Source organism: Candoia aspera, chromosome 5 (assembly GCF_035149785.1).
Source record: "Candoia aspera isolate rCanAsp1 chromosome 5, rCanAsp1.hap2, whole genome shotgun sequence".
Taxonomy (NCBI): domain Eukaryota; kingdom Metazoa; phylum Chordata; class Lepidosauria; order Squamata; family Boidae; genus Candoia; species Candoia aspera.
In genome coordinates, this window is record NC_086157.1 from 63,610,360 (window position 1) to 63,630,268 (window position 19,909).

Here is a 19,909-nt window from a genome sequence, read left to right on the forward strand (position 1 = left end):
TATGCATGCCTACTAAGAAATAAATTCCTAGGAGCTCAATGGGATTTTCCCCCCATGTATTAATTCTATTAAAACATATTTCTTTATAAATCATATGTAATTTTGTGACTCTGTAACATGATTCCATTTTAGGTTTGTGGTGTGTGTGTGTGTGTGTGTATTCAACATAATTAGAGGAATGGAGATAAAACCTTTTGTACTTCATACACTAACTCTTCAAATACTAAAGTTGAAACTAATCAGAAAATGAAATTGAGGGAATAATACCATTGATCATAAATCCTTGCTGAATGTTTAAGGAACTGGAAGTGGATCAACATCCAACTCAGGAAGGAAAAAGGCATGAGAACAGAAAGTCAAGATCTAGATCTGCATCAAGGTAAGAGTGCTTTATAATTAACCAACAATATAAAAAAACAAGTGAATGTACATAGCTCATATAGAAGGCTGTGCTTTAGTATTTATAAGCCAGGTTTAAATGGAAGGGGAGAGTAATTTTTAAATGAATTGTAAAAATGATTGTACAAAGTAGTAATAAAAATGCAAATGCATACAACAGCATTAAACATATAAAAAAACATATAAAACCACAAAATGTATGAGCATAACAATAAAGTCACATAAATTGTTATAAGAAGAAACAGCCCCTAAAATTTTCATTTTATTGCTTGAAAGCCATCTTTCTTCTTTTTTGAAAAAGACTAATTCATAAACCAAAAATCCATTGTTGCAAATCAGATGTAGATTTCTCCTTCCAGTGCTGTAAAATGATTTTTAACTAATCATCATGACTGGAAATTCTACCCCCCCTTCAACCAGTCTTATTGTTTTGACATATTATATATAAGGGGGCATAGCTAAGAGGAGGCATCGTTAGGCATCCCTAACACACAATCATTGATCTGGAGTAATATTAATAATCCTGTTGATGTCAGCTCCAAGTGCAACAATATTAAGATAAGACCATACCATATGAGTTAGCATTCCCTCTGTCTCCAACAGCAAGGTGATTGTAATGAACATTCTCTGAGCTGTCCAATATACAGGAAGCAAAACGATGGATGGATGGATGTACAGTATGTATGGATGTAACTTTTGGAGTAAGTAGCTTGAATGTCCTGTCCTGATAAATTTATGGAAGCTTAAGCCACGTGAAATCAGTTTTCTGTTATCTTGTTTTAAGATAATAGAAAACTGATTTCACGTGGCTTAAGCTTCCATAAATTTATTAGGACAGGACATTCAAGCTACTTACTCCAAAAGTTATATAAATAAGATCAATTTCATCAAGTTCCTTCAGCTAAAAAGAGAGTTACTGGCTTAGGAACCACAGGTAATTTCTCCGAACTCTAGCCACTTTTGAGCTTCAAAAAGTAGCAATTAAATATGGACTGATATAGCAAATAATAAGAGCTTAAGTTGAATATCTACATAAAGCTGTTGGAAAGGACCATTCAATGGTTGGGGTACAATATCATTAGTTCATCTCCACCTCAGGCCAGTTAGGCAATGTGGACATCTGAAGGGTATGAATGAGGAAAAATAGGTTGGGACTGAATCCAAGATGGAGTGGCTTTTGATCCAAAAGCCATCTGAGTCCATGACAATGCCAATATTAACTCGTGATGTGTTTGTGCTCTCCCAGAAAGAACTGATATTTTGCCTAAAGATGATTTTGGTTCTTATATTTTTAAACTTAGCCAAGATTTATCTACACTTAGCAGGAGATCCTAATCCTTTAATATTCTAAATTAAAAAGGACATTGGCATTTGATGTTATTAATATGGAAAACTGTGAGCAAGAAAAAGGGCACATGTTATTTTCATCCTTAACATATATAGATTGCATTCAAAACTGAGAAAAAATAAAAAATAATAGTAACATGATAAAAATAAAATTGCTAAATCCCCAATCAGCAGTTGGCAAGCTTTACAGACTTCCTCTGCTACCCCTTACACAAATTAATAAACTAATCATGTGATTGATGAACCGCCCAGAGTCACTCTTAGTGAGATGGGTGGTGACAAAATATGAAATATAAATAAATAAAATAGTTATTTTATATGTTAATGTTGTAACTGTTGTATGAACGGTACAGAAGAAAAAGAAAAAAGTATAACGAAAGTGTTAATCTTTAATAAAGGCCCATTAAAGAAGAGGGTTAGGGTTAGGGTTAGGAAAAACGAAGTGAGGAAGGACCAAAAAAAAAAAAAGGAATAAGATAGCTGTTAAGAGATTCCAGTTTATAAACTTTATTATTTGATAATTTCAGTTGCCTTTTAGTCTGATGAAGTATTAACCGCTCTCTTGAATAATATTTTTTTATGTTATTTGTCCCAATATTTTTCTGCATTGTTGGGTTTCCTTAATAGAACCAGGGAAAGACATAAGATGTGGGCCATTTTTGAAATGTCATTTTCCCATGGCTGATCTAAAGAAAACTCACAATGAATGACTGAGACATATCAGCTGTACAAACAGAAAAAAATAGAAGACATTGAACCCTCTCAGGATTGAGATTACAGCATGCATTTCCTTTTTATATTAGATCACCCAAGAGAAGAAGATCACGATCTGGTTCTCGAACTCGAAGATCACGCCATCGTCGTTCTCGTTCTCGTTCCCGGGACAAGCGACGTCATTCTCCTAGGTCACGGTCCCAGGAAAGACGTGAAAGAGAGAGAGAGCGAGAGCGCAGAATAAAAGGCCTTCCTCCAATCAAACCGGAAACTGTTAGTGGTGAGTATTTTTTAAATAATTTTTATTAAAGGTTTTGATTACAGTAGTAAAGGCAAATATAAACTAAACTCAGAGATAGAAAGAACTAAGGGTGCAAAGAAAGAAAAGAAAAATATTTGTAGAAGTGACTTCTGATTTTCACCACAGCTAGTGTAAATAAACTTAATAACTCTTCACCCCCTGTAAGGTTACAAATGAATATCTCTTCTTCCCATAACCCATCCCTTATCTATATGCAAATCCATAAATCATCAACTTTTCAGTGCTGGGGTCAGCAAAAAGTCCATAAAGGGTTACCAGATCTTTTAGGAACATGTCTTACTTTAACCTTGGTCAAGCAAACCAACATTATATTCCTTCCTTTTACTTCTAACAATCTTATCTTTAATTCCTTCAGTTGTAGGATTTGATCTCTCTTCAATTTTTCTGTTTCCCATCCCAAAGGCTTCTTTGAGGCTTTAGCAAACCTCTTTTGTAAATCACATAAAAAGTCATTATCCAGGTCGTTCTCTTGGCTTCTCATTTGTACTTCCACTTTAATTTTCAAAGCTTTAGCCAACTTCTTTCATATATCCAGTAGAAAGTCCTTATCTGGGTCATTCTCTTGGCTTGTCATTTGTGTTTCCACTTTAGCTGCCTTCTCTAATCCATACTTTTTTATTATCCTGTATTTCTGGTTCTAATATTTCTATATCAGGTAAATTTGTTTCACATCTCTCATTCCTTACTTAACATCTTTTGGACATAGTCTATCCATAGAAGCAGACATCCTTGCTGACATTGTAGCTGCTAATTTCTGACCCCGTTCTTCAAAAATTTCCTGGAGTATTTAAAATATAAGAACGTTTTGTGTCATTTTGTAAATCCCAGTACTAACCAAAAACAAAAGGCAGGTTTCCATTTTTTTCCCCTTTTCATTTTTTGCTTGGAATCATTAGTCCCCTCTAGTGTCCAATTTCTGAAAGCTCAAATCTCTGTTATGACTTAGGATAGACAGAACAATTTGGTTCCCACAAATGGCTGCTTATTTATATAATTATTTCCAAAATCCTATAGTAAAAGTCTTAATATTCCAAATTTGTCTGGACCCTTAATTTGTTTATAACTTTCTTGGATCAAAATTTTATTTAGCTTTTTGCCATTTATTTCCAATTCTTTAAATTCGTACGCTTATCATTAATTTTTCTTTTGTTCAGAATGAAGGTAAAGTCATGGGTGGCTTTTCCAACTTGTTCCAAAAACCTCTAATAGACTTAAGATAGTAAATAGATAATTTCTGAAAGTGATTAGAAAGTGAGGTTAATACTAGTGTCCGTTAAAAGGTTCCGCCACAGCTGTGAGCCTGATGGCTGTTCCCTTTGTGTCCTGGCTCTCAAACCCGTGGGAGACAGCTGCCCTGCAGTCTCCTCGCATGGAGGAGCTGTCCAGAGCACATGTGGGTAATCTCCTGTCCTCTCCTCTGGAGAGGTTCTGTAGAACCAGTCTACTTGCCGGTTCTTCGGTCTTTGCCGTGGTTGTTGTCTCCACTCACTTGGAGACATGCTAATTTGCTCCCCTGGAAGTCTCTGTTAGTGGTAAGTATTTGGTCTGGGACAATATTAATGCTCGCTTTCATGTTGTCTTGATTTTTCTTTTTTTTAAGCGTATGGATCAGATGAGATTTGCATTTGGGAGTCATAGGCAAACATAAGGTGGTAACTAATGCTTCAGTTAAAAGCATTAGGCCAAGTTTGTTATTAGCTTCCCTTTAATAAAAGTGACAGATTAATTTTGTTTCTGATTAAAAGCATAGTAGGGGGGTAAAGTTCAATCAGAGGACAATTTTTGTACTATCAGGAAAGGAAATGAAAGCCCCATTCTCTAGCTTGTATGTAAGTAAGCAGACAGGTGAAAAAGGAAGCAAACAGTTGAAAAAGACATAGATTTCTTTACCTCTCTTTTCTCTACCTGCTCACAGTTGGAGGAAACTTCATACACTCACTTGTATGGAATTCTTCAATATCGTTGGTGACTGGGACATACTTACATAAAAGATTGAATCAGTGCATACAATGTAATTAAGGAGGACTTCTATTCGTTTTTATTTTCACATCTTTTTTTTCCTTTTTGGTGTTTACAATAGTTAAAATAACCTGTACTGATACCTGACACAGACTCCTGAAAGTATACTGAAGTGAGGTGTATGATTGGGTTGTGAAACTGTGTTTGGAACCTGGTTTACAGTTTTATCCCTGAATCTCAAATCTCAGTGATAGCACTTTATTATCCATGAGCACTTTAATATAAAAAGGGAAGATAAGCCAGGAATCCATAAATACTCTGGTTGAGTTTACTATAGCAGGTATCCTCTGATAGAGGATATTTTTGTCAAGGTTATTTTTGCTGAGCTTACCACAGCAATGATCATAGGTGAGCCTTAGCTTTGTTGCTGAATTTGGAAAGCAGAGATATTTTTGTAGAAGTGCCTTTCGTTTGTTCAAGAAACTTTTTGAATAATGAGGATTCCGACTTCCAGGGAAGAAATGGCAAACTGAGGACAGCTCCACTAAAAGTGGAGCCAGCCACAGCAGAATGAAGAGCTGGCGAGTAGACCAGCTCTTCGTAATTCCTCACTGGACAAGGAGAGGACTTGAGGTTGCCTACAAGTGCTCCATACAATTGCTCCTCATGAGGAGACCACAAGACACAGTGGTCTCTGGTGGGTTTAGAGCTCTGGGAGATGAGGGAATAGCCATCTTGCTCAAACCGTGGTTGGCGCCTTCAAAAGGACACTGGGTTCGCATACTTCCTTTTTTAATCCTTTCGGAAATTGCCTGTTAACTGCTTTTCAGCTATTAGGAACCTTTGGACTGACAAATTTGAAAACACAGGGTGAGTTGCCTTCAAAACTTAGTGAAATAAGTTTTAAATACAAGTTTAAGGACTTAATTATTTTTTCTTCTGGAAGAAATAGCAAAAGGGTGATTAGAACTTTGATTTTGGAAAGTTATAAATGGACTAAGGGTCCAGGTGGATTTGAAATAAGATTTTGGAATTAATGATAAGAATCCTTCTTGTGAGAAAATGCTTTCCTTTTGAATTCTCTTAAAAAAAACATGATAGGATGAGACTTTGAAGGTTGGACACTAGAGGGAACCAGAAGGAACTAAAGATTACAATTAAAGAAGAACACTTAAATTTGACTTGCTAATCAAATCAAGCAAAATATTTTAATATTGGACATATTCTTCATTCGAGAGAATGAAGCAGAATATTTTAACATTGGACATATTAAAGGATGTTTTTGACCAATGGACCCAGAAGTTAATTTTAAGAGTGTCTGCCTCTACAGGTAGTCTGTGCTTAATGACCACAATTGGGACTGGAATTTAGGTGGCTAAGCAATGCAGTTGTTAAGTGAATCTGGACCTGATTTTACAACCATTTTTGTCATGGTTGCTAAGTGAATCACTGTGGTCATTAAGTGAATAACACAGCCATTAAGTGAACCACATGGTTGTTAAGTGAACCACATGGTTCCCTGTTGATTTTGCTTATTGGAAGGCAGCTGGGAATGTCAAAAATTGTGATCATGTGACTGTGGGATGCTGCAGCCTTCGTAAATGTGCATTGGTTGCCACGTGCCTGAATCGCAATCATGTGACTGTGGAGGAATGCTGCGATGGTCGTAAGTGCAAGGAACGGTCATAAGTTGTTTTTTAAACTCTGAACAGTCACTAAACGAGTGGCCGTTAAGCAAGGACTACCTGTATAGATAGGCTGTGTTTCAAAGATGTTAAGGCAGAGGAACAAGTTTTACCTGACAAGCTTGAGACTGATCTGAAAGTGGAATTAAAAATGACAGGCTACAAGAACGATATGCAAAAAGATGCTACACTGGAAATACGAAAGAAACTGGCTGATGTCTTAGTAATAAAAAGGGATATACAAATAACAAACCAAGAGAGTGACTTGGATAAATTTCCTATATTGGATTTACAAAAGAGGCTTGTTAAAGCTTTGGAGAATTTTGTGAGAAGGGACAAAGAAAAAATGAAAATAAATCAAGTTCTAGGAAATTATTTGAAGGGACTAAAGATCAAGATTGTTAAAAAGAAAAGGAAAAAAAAATATAAAGTTGGTTTATTTGATCAAAGTTGAAATAGATATGTTATCATCTCTGGTAACCCTGAATGGAATTTTGCTGACATCAGGACTGAAATGACGAGGCTTTAAGGGTTTGTTTATAAATAAGAGACAGTGTAAGGATTGCCTACCCTAATAGACTCAGACTCACAAGCAGGAACTTAATGATATCTGATTTATTAAAGAATAGTATGCAAATACAGAGAAAGCTGAGAATGAGCAAAAGCGCGCCAAATACAAACTAAAAACCCTCGGCTCAAACGTAACCCCTCCCCTCGCCCTGCCGTTGCAAACTCCCCCCCCCCCCCAGGTGCTGGTAACCGTTTCTGCTGATGTCCTGGGAAAGGAACCTTGAACACACGAGATAACCCAAACACATTCCGATCCAGCTGCTAACATATAACAATCCCACGAGATGGAATCCTCCTCCCCTCCCAGACGAAACACGCATCAGCCAAATGACATGTGAAACGTTACGATGTAACAGTAACATTGGAATGGTGAACATGACATACCGCCCCCCCAAAAACACTAAGGAGCAGGTTTCAGAGGATAAGCCAGATGAAAGCATCTAACTAAAACAGGAGATTGAACATCACGGGCAGACACCCACTCAGGGTGGGGAAAGTGTTTCCACCGAATGAGGTACTGCAGGGTGCCACGAAGTCTGCGAGAATCAAGGACCTCCTTCACCTCAAAATGTTGCTGTCCGTCAATCATGATCGGAGCAGGAGGTGGGGGTTGCGGATGCCAATGATCGGAGTGGTTGACAGGCTTGAGCAAGCTGCAATGAAAAACAGGATGTAAACGTTTCAGATTGTGTGACAAATCCAGTTTAAACGTGACAGGGTTCACAACTCTCACAATGGGAAAAGGACCAACAAACTTAGGAGCCAACTTCTTCAAGGGCTGAGGGGACTTAATGAACTTGGTGGAAAAGTAGACCTTATCACCAACTTTAAAATCAGGTTGAAGGGCTCGTTGCTTATCAGCGTGCAGTTTATAGGCAGATTGGGCATCAGCCAACACTTGCTGAATCACTGGCCACGAATCTGCCAGTTGAGCAGCCCAATCAGACGCAGAGCAGGGCTGCGCAGGGGGTTGAGGCAACTCAGGAATGGGGACAAAATCCCGTCCAAAAACAATATGGAAAGGGGTGTGTCCTGTGCTCTGATGGACGGCGTTGTTATAAGCCACCTCAGCAAAAGGTAGCAGATCAACCCAAGTATCCTGCTGATAGTTGACAAATGCCCTCAAAAATTGCTCCAGGGTCAAATTAAGAACCTCCGTGTTCAGACTGTCCTTAAAAAGTTCTATTAAGGTAGATTGGGACGAATCCTCAACCTTCTCAGCCAGAGCCTTAAGTTCCAGAGCATAGTCCGCTACTGATCGTGGCCCCTGGCTAAGCTCCCTCAGCTCCCGTTTTGCCCTTTCTTTAGCTAACGGGTCTTCAAAGTGTAGCTTCAACGCCCACAGGAATTCTTCGAACTCCTCCAGTTCAGGGGCATCCGATTGACATAATTGCAGATACCAATCGGCAGCCCGCCCCTTGAGCTTAGTGGCAATGGCATTAATCTTAGCTCTTTCTGAACGAAAATATGTTTCCCATTCATCCATATAACTCCTTGCATTGGTAAGGAAGAACGATAGCTTAGCTGGATCTCCATCAAATTTAACTGTAAAGTCCTTAACCCCCACTCCGGGCGGTCCCTTTGCCACAGCTGGGCGGTTGGACTTTCTTTTAGCTCCCAGGGATCTCCGCTCTCGAGGAGGGGACCTTGACATTCTCACCCTCGGCGCCCTTGCCCCCTCTCTGTGCCGGGTCCTACTCCTTTCCTCCGAAGAAGGTGGGGCCGAAGAAGGGGACGAATGCCTATTACTAGACTCCTCTCTCCTCCTCTCCCAGGGACCCCAGTCCATTGATACTTTCTGAAGCATAAATTCTATTGACTCCAATTTGGCCTCCACCAGTCTTATACTGTCAGGGGTTTGGGAATCCTCCTTTCCCTCCTGCCTCACCACAGTTGGGGAACTCGGGAACCGCTGTTTCCAAGACGTTTTGGACGTCCCTGGTAGGGGTCCCTGTGTTTCATCCCAGGTGATCAGTTCGCCTGGTGACTCGCCGGTCGGTTCAGGGGCTCTTTTACCTCCAACCTCCTCTTCTCGCAGGCTGGAGCTCGACACCTCCCGAATTTCTGAGAGCTCCCGAGTAGGGACCCTCTCTGTTCTTATCACCGTGGAGTCGGGTTCTCCCTCGCTCGATTCCTCGCTTTCCATGGTTTGGGGATTTGGTTTGCTCATCGCTAGCACTTCTCCCTCACAAACTAAATCTGGAAAGGGGCTAACGGTAAATTTTTTGAGATTCTCAGCTTTATGTAAGATTGCCTACCCTAATAGACTCAGACTCACGAGCAGGAACTTAATGATATCTGATTTATTAAAGAATAGTATGCAAATACAGAGAAAGCTGAGAATGAGCAAAAGCGCGCCAAATACAAACTAAAAACCCTCGGCTCAAACGTAACCCCTCCCCTCGCCCTGCCGTTGCGAACTCCCCTCCCCCCCAGGTGCTGGTAACCGTTTCTGCTGATGTCCTGGGAAAGGAACCTTGAACACACAAGATAACCCAAACACATTCCAATCCAGCTGCTAACATATAACAATCCCACGAGATGGAATCCTCCTCCCCTCCCAGACGAAACACGCATCAGCCAAATGACATGTGAAACGTTACGATGTAACGGTAACATTGGAACGGTGAACATGACAGACGGGCTATGGGAAGAAGAGATCATTTATTGTTTTTTAAGAGAAGGTGATAAGTTACTAAAATTATTTATATTGTGATGAAGGGGGAAGTCATTTCTTTATATATTTGTTTTTCTTTCTTTTCTATTTTTCTTTTCTTTTTTTCTTTTATGTATTTCCTTTTTAGTCTTTTATTTTTTGTTTGTATTAGTTTTTATCTTTTTAATTGTAACTTTTAATAAAATTACTATATAAAAAAGAAACTTTTTGAATAACGTCCTTTGTGATTGAGATTTAGTAAAGATTTGCATATTGAAATAATGGTCATTTTAATCTTTAAGTAAATTTAAGTATCATATTTGTCTCTTAGTTTGCAGTACAACTCTTTGGGTAGGACAACTGGACAAACGAACAACACAGCAGGATGTTGGAGGTCTCCTAGAAGAGTTTGGTCTAATTGAATCTATAAATGTGAGTGTGAGTCTCAAAAAAAATAACAGCAATAAAAAGCAAATAAATATTTCAGTAGAAACTTTAGACCTTTCTGCAGCATGTGACTGTATTACTAGTACATTAATAAAAGCAGAAATATGAAAAATAAGTAACAGTCAGTTTTATAGCTTCCAGAATTTAATTTCCTTGGCTTTTGTCTTTTGTGTATTTTGATTTGTTTGTTTGTTTATCTATTTATTTATTTGGTGCCTTCGAATCAGTCTTGACTCCTTGCAACTGCCTGGACAAGTCTCTGCAGTTTTCTTGGCAAGATTTTGGAAGTGGTTTGCCATTGCTTCCTTCCTAGGGCTTAGAGAGTGACTGGCTCATGGTCTCCCAGTTTCTAGTCTGATTCCTTAACCACTACACTGAACTGGCTCTATTATTAATAATAATAATATTGGGTACACTTTAAAATCATAATACATTTTAAATAAAATATATTATTATTCTTATAATAGAAATTTAATGTTTCTTTATTGAAAATAGATGATACCACCAAGAGGATGTGCTTATATTGTAATGGTACAGAGACAAGATGCAAACCGTGCCCTACAGAAACTGAGTCGTGGTAACTTTAAAGTCAATCAGAAATCTATAAAGGTATTTGTTGATAGTCTATCACTTAAAAATGTTTTATTCATGCATTCATTCATTCATTTTCCTGTAAGAACAGTAATAATTCAGTGCCTGTAAGGTTAACATAGAAGCTGGATGTCACCAATAACAAGTGTTAAAGTAAATCCTCATAATCAGGCTCAGTTGCGTTTCTTCTGAGTACTTTATATTGTAGGCTTGAAGAGCAGGAAAATATGCTCTAGCTATCTATAGTTTAATGTCAACTGCAGGATTGATTCAGCTGCTTTTAGTTTTTAGCTTTTCAGATTTACAGTGTATCTCGCACCACTTCAAACAATTTAGTTGCCATTTGGTAATTTTAAAACGGTATGTCCACAAACCATACTATTTCACTTATTCCTCCTCCTCTGGTTTGAGGATAAAAGCCCACTTTGTTTGTATGTTGTCTACGCATTGCTGTTAATCACTAAAAGAAATTTAAAAGAAAAGAAACCCATGGTGGAGCCAGCTGAACCACTATAATCAGCAGGGGATATGAAATAAATATATGTGGCATGTGCATAGCTTTAATTCTAATTGAAGCAGTCCTTTACCTACCTGATTTTACTATTATATTGAACTGAATGAATAAAATTTATTAACTTAACAGGAAAACTTTCTGTCTGATAAGTGCGTTCTTTTCCTTTAGATTGCTTGGGCTTTAAATAAAGGAATTAAACCAGACTATAAGCAGTATTGGGATGTAGAATTAGGTGTTACCTACATACCATGGGGTAAAGTTAAACCTGAAGATTTGGAAAGCTTCTGTGAAGGAGGAATGCTGGACAATGATACACTTAGTCCTGGTAAGAAAAGAAATTTATGTTTAAATAAAAGTTTTAAATTAAAATCTTTGTGTACATGAAATATTTAAAACCAATAAAAAATAGCCCTGTCTCAGCTGTGTGGACCATAACAAATTGTGGCAAGTTCTTAGCGGTATGGGGATACCAAATCATCTTGTATGCCTCCTGAAGAATCTGTATAATGACCAAGTAGCAACAGTAAGAACAGACCACGGAACAACTGATTGGTTTAAGATTGGGAAAGGAGTATGGCAGGGTTGTATAATCTCACCCTACCTATTCAACTTGTACTCAGAACACGTCATGCGATGCTGGGCTTGAGGAATCCAAGGCTGGAGTTAAAATCGCTGGAAGAAACATTAACAATCTCAGATATGCAGATGATACCACTTTGATGGCTGAAAGCGAAGAGGAACTGAGGAGCCTTCTGATGAAGGTGAAAGAAGAAAGTGCAAAAGCTGGCTTGCAGCTAAACCTCAAAAAAACCAAGATTATGGCAACCAACTTGATTGATAACTGGCAAATAGAGGGAGAAAATGTAGAAGCAGTGAAAGACTTTGTATTTCTAGGTGCGAAGATTACTGCAGATGCTGACTACAGTCAGGAAATCAGAAGACGCTTAATCCTTGGAAGAGGAGCAATGACAAATCTCAGTAAAATAGTTAAGAGCAGAGACATCACACTGACAACAAAGGTCCGCATAATTAAAGCAATGGTATTCCCAGTAATAACATATGGCTGCGAGAGCTGGACCATAAGGAAGGCTGAGCAAAGGGAGATAGATGCTTTGGAACTGTGGTGTTGGAGGAAAATTCTGAGAGTGTGTTGGACTGCAAGAAGATCAAACCAGTCCATCCTCCAGGAAATAAAGCCAGACTGCTCACTTGAGGGAATGATATTAAAGGCAAAACTGAAATACTTTGGCCACATAATGAGAAGACAGGACACCCTGGAGAAGATGCTGATGCTAGGGAGAGTGGAAGGCAAAAGGAAGAGGGGCCGACCAAGGGCAAGGTGGATGGATGACATTCTAGAGGTGACCGACTCGTCCCTGGGGGAGCTGGGGGTGTTGACGACCGACAGGAAGCTCTGGTGTGGGCTGGTCCATGCAGTCACGAAGAGTCGGAAGCGACTGAATGAATAAACAACAACTCAGCTGTTCAGGGGTTGAATTACATATTACATACAAATAGAAAGTCGGTAGCTTTTAAGGAAAAAATGGAATTTTGAGATAAATCGGCTTGGCATGGATACGAGGCTTGGAAGTAGTTATGTGATTTAAAATGTCTGAAATTCTGCAGGAGAAGAAAATACAGTCAGCTATTGTGTCCAGTCTTAACCTTGCACTTTGAGGATTTAGACATATTAGAACAGGTTCAGAAAAGGGGCAGTGAGGATAATTGTGGATTAGAAGTTAAGTCTCACGAAAAGAGATGGAACTGGAACTGTGTAATCTTGAGAAGAGGAAACTGATGAGGGATAAGATAGCCCTTTTCAGATATTTCAGAGAAGAAGATCAGTACCTGTTCATGTTAAAATACCATCACTGACTGATGGATTCGAATTACTGGAAGACAGAATCTGATTTAATATTAGGAAAAGAAATCTATCAGAAAGAGCAGTGTGACAGTTGAATGAATTACTAAGGGGAGGGGAGGGATTCTTTTCATTAAGCGTATTCAGGTGGAGAGTTAGCCATGTGCCAGGGATGCTTTAATCTGGAGTCCTATACTAAGCAGGGAATTAGACCTGACAGTTTAAAGGGCCCTTTCGACTCTATGATTCTATGAGATAGGAATACATAGCAATACTGCTTCTCTTGGATATAGATTATGAAAATAAATGCAGAGGCTATCAAACCATCCCAGTGTCATAATATGAAAGAGGCTCAGTCATGATAAACAACTGTTTTGAAAACTCATTTTCAGTTAATGTGTAATGAAGCTGAAATATCTGTAAAATCTTGATAGAAAGTTTAAACAGTTATACAATCAAATAGTAATACCATTCTGTAAGAAGGCTTGGTTGCAGAGGTGGCCTCTTGATTCCTTTTTCAAAACAAGAGAGTTGGGGGGGTGTTTCCAACAAAGCATGTTACTTACCTTGAAGCAACATTAGTTGTCCATTAGGCCCACTAAGTGAGTTACTGAAAGCGGGGGTATTTAAAACGACTTTCCTTTTAAAATCTTCCTGTGTCTGGAACAGGTTCTTCAGGAAGTCAGGACAGAAAAGCTAGAACCACCCTCCAGCCAACATACTTCCTAGTGAAAGGTAGTTCCAGTATTGTACCCAGTTGGCTACATTTTGCACCACCTGAAGTTTCTCTTCATGTAGCCACATTATGCACAATGTGATGTATCCAGGGCATAGATCTGGCCATTTCAGGAACAGTTGTGCCTGGTACAGCAGACATAGTTTTGTACACAAATTCACCATAACAAATTCACCTGAATGTCAAGAGATAGCTGATGATCAGGAAGCAATCCAGATTAAACAATTGCTCTTTCAGGGTATGTGTCTTACTTTTCAAGTGATATATTGTGAATTATGTGAGTTTGGCATACCCTATACACAATAAAAGAATTCTCATTAAATTTTACACCTGTTTTAAAGCTATGTCATTCTAAATGCTGAGTACTGACTTCTGGAGGACAATACAAATTCAGACAATACATAAACAGGATCTAAATAGAATGAAGAAAGTTGAAATTTACAATATATCTAGAGAAACAGATAACATTCATTTAAGAGGGCCATATAATTATAAAGCAAATTGAATACATTTTATATGTGGGTTTGTATATGTAAATTCTTGAATACTTTACATATAATTTTAGATTATGTAGTTCATAGTGGCAATATATAAATGTAATTTTCTGTGCCAAATTGACATGTTAATGTGACTTTAAAGAAACAATAAATAACAGCTGATTTATATATATAGTTGTGTTTAGAGAGAAACAATTAGGAATTAAAATCAAAGTGCCTGGACAAAACAGTACAATTTACCTTATTGAAGTGCTTTGATGAAGTCCTTATGGCTGTCTATAATTGGATTCAATTTGTAAGACTTTTGGATCATCCAGGAATGTGAATACAGCACCTGCCTGCAACTCATTAAGGCAGCTGTTTCTGCTTCCAGGAATTCTTGGCTGCAACAGGAGACTCTCCATAGTATATTCAATCCTAGAAACAGTTACAACTGCTTAAATAAGTTTCAGACAGGTCCTGTGTTCATATTCTCAATGCATTCTGCTGCATAACTTTCAAATAACATCTGCAAACTCTCAAATAACATTTGCAAAATTCACAGCTCTAGTTCATATATTAAAATAATGAAGCTACCTTGATACCACACACACACACGTCAACATATGAAACCATATTGATTATAGATATCTGAAACAGCATGTGGGTAAATACACTTTTTTCCCTCAGGATAGCCACTTGAGAAGTTAATTACAGCATTGACTTTGATCCAGCTTTGAGTTCAACATAGAAAATTGTTCTTTTGGGGAAAAAAGATGTTTGAGTTTTTACTTATTCTTCCTTCACCCTTTCCATCAGAAAAACCTAAATTCTGTAAAATTGTCCTGAGTAGATTTTGAGGTATACAGATGCCCCTTTTTCCACTAATGGAAATGAAATCTGGATTTGTTTCTTCTATCTGTACTGGTTCCCTTATTTCACTTCTGGATACTCATTATTGATCTAGTTTTATAAAGAATCATTTTCTATGAAAAAAAAGCATGGGAAGTTTTCTGTGCTGGATTAGTATAAAATATTTCTTGCCTAAATTTTATAATTCTGGATATATAATGATTATAAAGCAATATAAAGGGACTGAGTTGAAGATACAGTATTTAAAGGAAAGCTGCATTTTTTAAATAAACTTAATCCATTTGTATAAGGCAAAAAGGTATTTATGATTTCTGTACACAATGAATTTAGGCAACCTTATGTGCACAAAGGAATTAAACACGTTTAAAGGCAATTTAAAGACAAGTTTAAATGAATGAGTACGTTGAGATCAAATATTTTTACAATCTTTCAATTGTTTTTAATATGTCCTCTATAGAATGGAAAGGAATTCCAAAAAAATCAGAAAACCAGTTAGCCCAGAATGGAGGGGCTGGAAGTGGAGATTCTGCACATAATGAACAAACATCACCTGTAGCTAAAGCTTTGCCAGTTCAAATGCCTGTTCCTATACCTACACCAATAACAGTACCTCCCCCACAGGCAAGTTCAACAGTTCTCTCTTCATTTTCACTTCTCTTCATATTTCAGTAGAATATCTGTATACTTTTATTATTCCAAAATAAGACTAATTCTGGACTTTGTGTTGATATATCTGCAATATGGGTTTGCTGAAAATTATATTTGAAATGCCCCCAAGTGTTAAGATTTTCAATTGAACACCATGCAAAAATCTTGTGATATCCGTCAAGTCAACTTCATTATGTACAAACCAGCATGAGAATTAAGTTAATAGAAAACAGAAGAGATGCCTGAGGCCTGCTCACGAATTCACTAAATTGGATTTAATTGTGAATGAGAACCTGAAAAGTGATGTTAAATATGCTACACAGCATTTTTAAAAAGGGGATAAACAAGGATTTCTTTGCATTAAATTATGGAGAAGTAATCTTTCTGTTGAATGGAAAGAATATAATAACTTATATATAAGGTATAATTTCTGAGGATCTTTCATGAAGAAATTAAGTGGTCAGACTAAGAGTAGATTTCATCAGAATTAAAGTACTAGAAGTTTGTTAGATTTTCCAAAATGATTACCACTATAGAATTTTAGCACTTTGTAAAAAAAGTGATGCAGCTGGAGCAAATAATGCTGTAAGCTTTATTAGACTAGTATTTAAGAATGGTAGTGACAGATAATTTGTACATTATGTAATTAAACATTGTTAATAACTAAAATTACTTTAAATTAACAATAATTAAATGATATATTTTTATCAACAATATAACTCAGATATTCCTCAAGATATGAAATAGCTTCAAGCTTTGTTTAAATGGTTAGATGAGTTTATATCAGACACTAAATTTGTAGCAGAAGAAAACAATATCAAATCATAAGCCAGGAAAAGGTACAACCATCATATTTGTATATCAGGACTATATATAACATATAAGCATAGGCATTAAGATTAGATAACTGCTTACATTGACAAGCAGGGTTTTACTGTTTTATGGAAAACAGACGTGATGGGTTAGAGGTTTTTTCTTAATGCTTTTTGCAGTCATAAGTTAAATTAAAAGAGTATCATCCCAGCATATTATTGCCTATTACATCTTCCACTTTTAATTTCTTTTGTTAACACTTGATATACAATAAATGAGTGTATGCAATATGCAGTTGAACATCAGTTGAAATATAGGTGGTGGCTTTGCAGACAAATTAGGAAATAGAAACAGAATAATTACAATTATTTAAATAATTATTAGTACATAATATAAAATATTAAATGCTAATAATTTTAATCTAATTATATTAGAATTTGTCTACTTGTATATCAAAGATTTGATTGAATATTATAAAATGTCTGCACATGTTTACTTTTAAACCACTTAATTTTTTTATAGAGGTGATGCAGCATTTAAACTATTTTACTAACTGTAACTACTATTTTTCTCTACCCAATTAGTTTAAAGATTTTGAATATGAAGAATTACGATAAATCAAGAATGTAGTATTATTTATCCTATTATGGTATAAATCATTTCAACTAAAGGTGACAATAGGAAGAGTGGTGATGTTACCTCATTTTATTGATACCAATAAAAAAGAATTGATGGCAAAACAGACTAGCCATCATCCCAGACCACTAAAGTTCACATAACTCAACGAACAAAAGATGTTAACAGTTTAATTAAAGATCCTTCCCCAACATAATGTCCTCCAGCTATTCTGGACTTTAGCTCCCAATAAGCATTATAATGGTCACGCTGACTATGCATAATAAGCATTGTATTGATTATATTTTCAGATTTTTCAACAGTACAAGGGGGTAGTCCGGCATGATGGACACGAACGTGGGAAAAGTTTGATACAGAAGAAAAGTGCAAAATAAATTTCTAATAACAGTTCTATAGATATTCATTCAAAAAAGTCTTATAAAGGTAGTCTTCACTTAACGATGGTAACTGAGCCCAGAATTTCCATCACTAAGCCATGCAGTTGTAAAGCGAGATGGCATTGCTTAGCGATGGCAATCCTAGCAATTCCCCTTGCCATTGTTAAGTGAATTTTACCCATTGTTAGCCTGAGCACCCACCCCAATCCAAGCCGTTCTGAGCTTGGTTCCTCCCAGCCCCAAACACTGCCTTCAACTACCCCCTGCCTATCTCCCCCAATCTCTGCCCTTTTGGAAGCCTTGCACCCTGCCTTGCAGGGCAGCAAGCCCAGCCACACGGTGTGAGGCCACCCGTCCTGTCCCACCCACGCAGTGCGAGGCTGTCAATAGCAAGCTCCAGCCTCCCCAGCCTGCATTCCTTCACCAGCTGCCTCTTCTCCCAGTTCCCTGCACCTACCTTTTGCCTTTTTCTCCCAGCAGAAGCTCCTGGCTGCTGTTGCTGAGTCCTTTTTGGACACAGCTTCTCCGGTGAACGTTTCTTTCACGTGGCTCCCTTCTGAATGCTGTCTTCTCAATTTACGCTATCTTCTCAGAGCCTTTGGCTTCCTGCCCCACAAGGCAGGGTGCAGGGCTTCCAAAAGGGCAGAGGTGGGGGGAGATAGGTGGGTGGGGGGAGTTGAAGCACACCCACAGTTGTAAATGTGGGTGGGCTGCTAAGCGCTCGAATTTTGATCACGTGGCTAGGGGGTTCTGCAACAGTTTGTAATTTCAGGCACAGGTCGTAAGGCCATTTTTTCAGCACTGTCATAACTTCAAATGGTCACTGAACGAATGGTCGTTAAGTGAAGACCTCCTGTAGAATTTCACTGAAAGGATTATAACCTAAATATTCTTAGTAGCTTTTTGTGCTAGACTTTGTAGGTGCACTAATTGCACTACTCCATCTGAAAACAAACTACAGTAAAAAACCCTAAAAAAACATTTCAAACAGCACTTACAAATGTGACTTAGTATTTGAGCTACTAGGTGCTTTTATAAACCAAACTGTACACTGTTAATTAAAGAAATAATGAATAGATGGTATACTGAACAGAAAAAGCTATTGGTAAATAAGGAACCTCTAGGTGTTCGCTTCTATCACTATTGTTTCTGTATGAACTACATCTTTATTTTAAAAGTAACATTTGTCAGTGGTTTATTTAATTTGTGATCCATCAGAATTTAAATTTCTAATTACTGTTAAAGGTTTGTTAAGATGTGGGTTCAGCTAATCTTCTGATAGAAATGAACTTTAGCAATTTTCTGTTTCTGGTATGATTGTAAAGTCACCTATAAAGACAAGAAACTATGTAATAATAAAACAATTTCATTCAACTGCAGGTTCCACCACATCAACCAGGTCCTCCAATGGTTGGTACGCTTCAGCCTCCTACATTTACTCCTCCATTAGGAATTCCACCTCCTGGATTTGGACCTGGAGTTCCTCCACCACCACCTCCACCATTTATGCGACCAGGTTTCAATCCAATGCATTTACCACCAGGTATATTAATTGTTCCCAGAAAGTTCTTAGGCATATGAATTATATGTTAGGTACTCTAGAAAATATTGGTTTCTGTTTACAGATTGATTTAATGGTTGCCTGTTCTAAAAGTGATTCTTTACTATTATTTTCTTCATAGGTTTCCTTCCTCCTGGACCACCACCTCCCATTAATCCTTCAGTTTCAGTTCCTCCAGTTTCTGTCCCTCCTTCTGGAGGAGTAAATATCCCAAATTGTAAGTGTGACTTGCGTGTTGTTAAAGATAATTAAAATAGAAGTTTATGCTACTTAAAATGTTACTGATGTCATTTTTAGCTACTGTGGCCAGTATAAATGAAGACACTACAAAAGACTCTTCTGTAGGAAACCCTATTCCAACAGTAGTTTCTGGATCCAGAGGAAATGCTGAAAATGCAGAAGGCTCCAAAGGATATCCAAATGCTCCACCACCTGTAACTTCTGCTAGTATATCAGCTCCTGTATCCCAACCAGTCCCACTTCTTGGTAAGTTCAGGTTTCACGTGCTGGCAATACCACATTTCTCTTTTAATGTTCATTCTACACAGATAACTCCTACCAATCAGAATGTAGTCTAATCTGTATAGTCTGTTGCAGGAGTGTTAAGCATTTAACTTTTGAATTCTGATTATGAATAATGAAGAACAACATTCATCCTGAAAAGCTTGAATTGATAATTGATTTTGGTGGAGAATGATAACATATACATTTAGTAAAATGACCA

The 19,909-nt window shown here is 37.5% G+C and overlaps 1 protein-coding gene across 1 annotated transcript in view; it reads left to right on the forward strand.

The window, feature by feature from the left end:
• The window catches only part of SCAF4 (SR-related CTD associated factor 4), a 61,316-nt gene that overhangs the window by 28,027 nt on the left and 13,380 nt on the right, over positions 1–19,909 (forward strand). Inside the window, exons 11-19 of the mRNA XM_063305441.1 lie at positions 300–379; positions 2,550–2,740; positions 9,984–10,084; positions 10,595–10,708; positions 11,373–11,529; positions 15,608–15,771; positions 19,005–19,167; positions 19,307–19,402; positions 19,483–19,671. Of these exons, the coding sequence (XP_063161511.1) occupies positions 300–379; positions 2,550–2,740; positions 9,984–10,084; positions 10,595–10,708; positions 11,373–11,529; positions 15,608–15,771; positions 19,005–19,167; positions 19,307–19,402; positions 19,483–19,671 (1,255 nt within the window). The remainder of the gene's footprint in view (positions 1–299; positions 380–2,549; positions 2,741–9,983; positions 10,085–10,594; positions 10,709–11,372; positions 11,530–15,607; positions 15,772–19,004; positions 19,168–19,306; positions 19,403–19,482; positions 19,672–19,909) is intronic.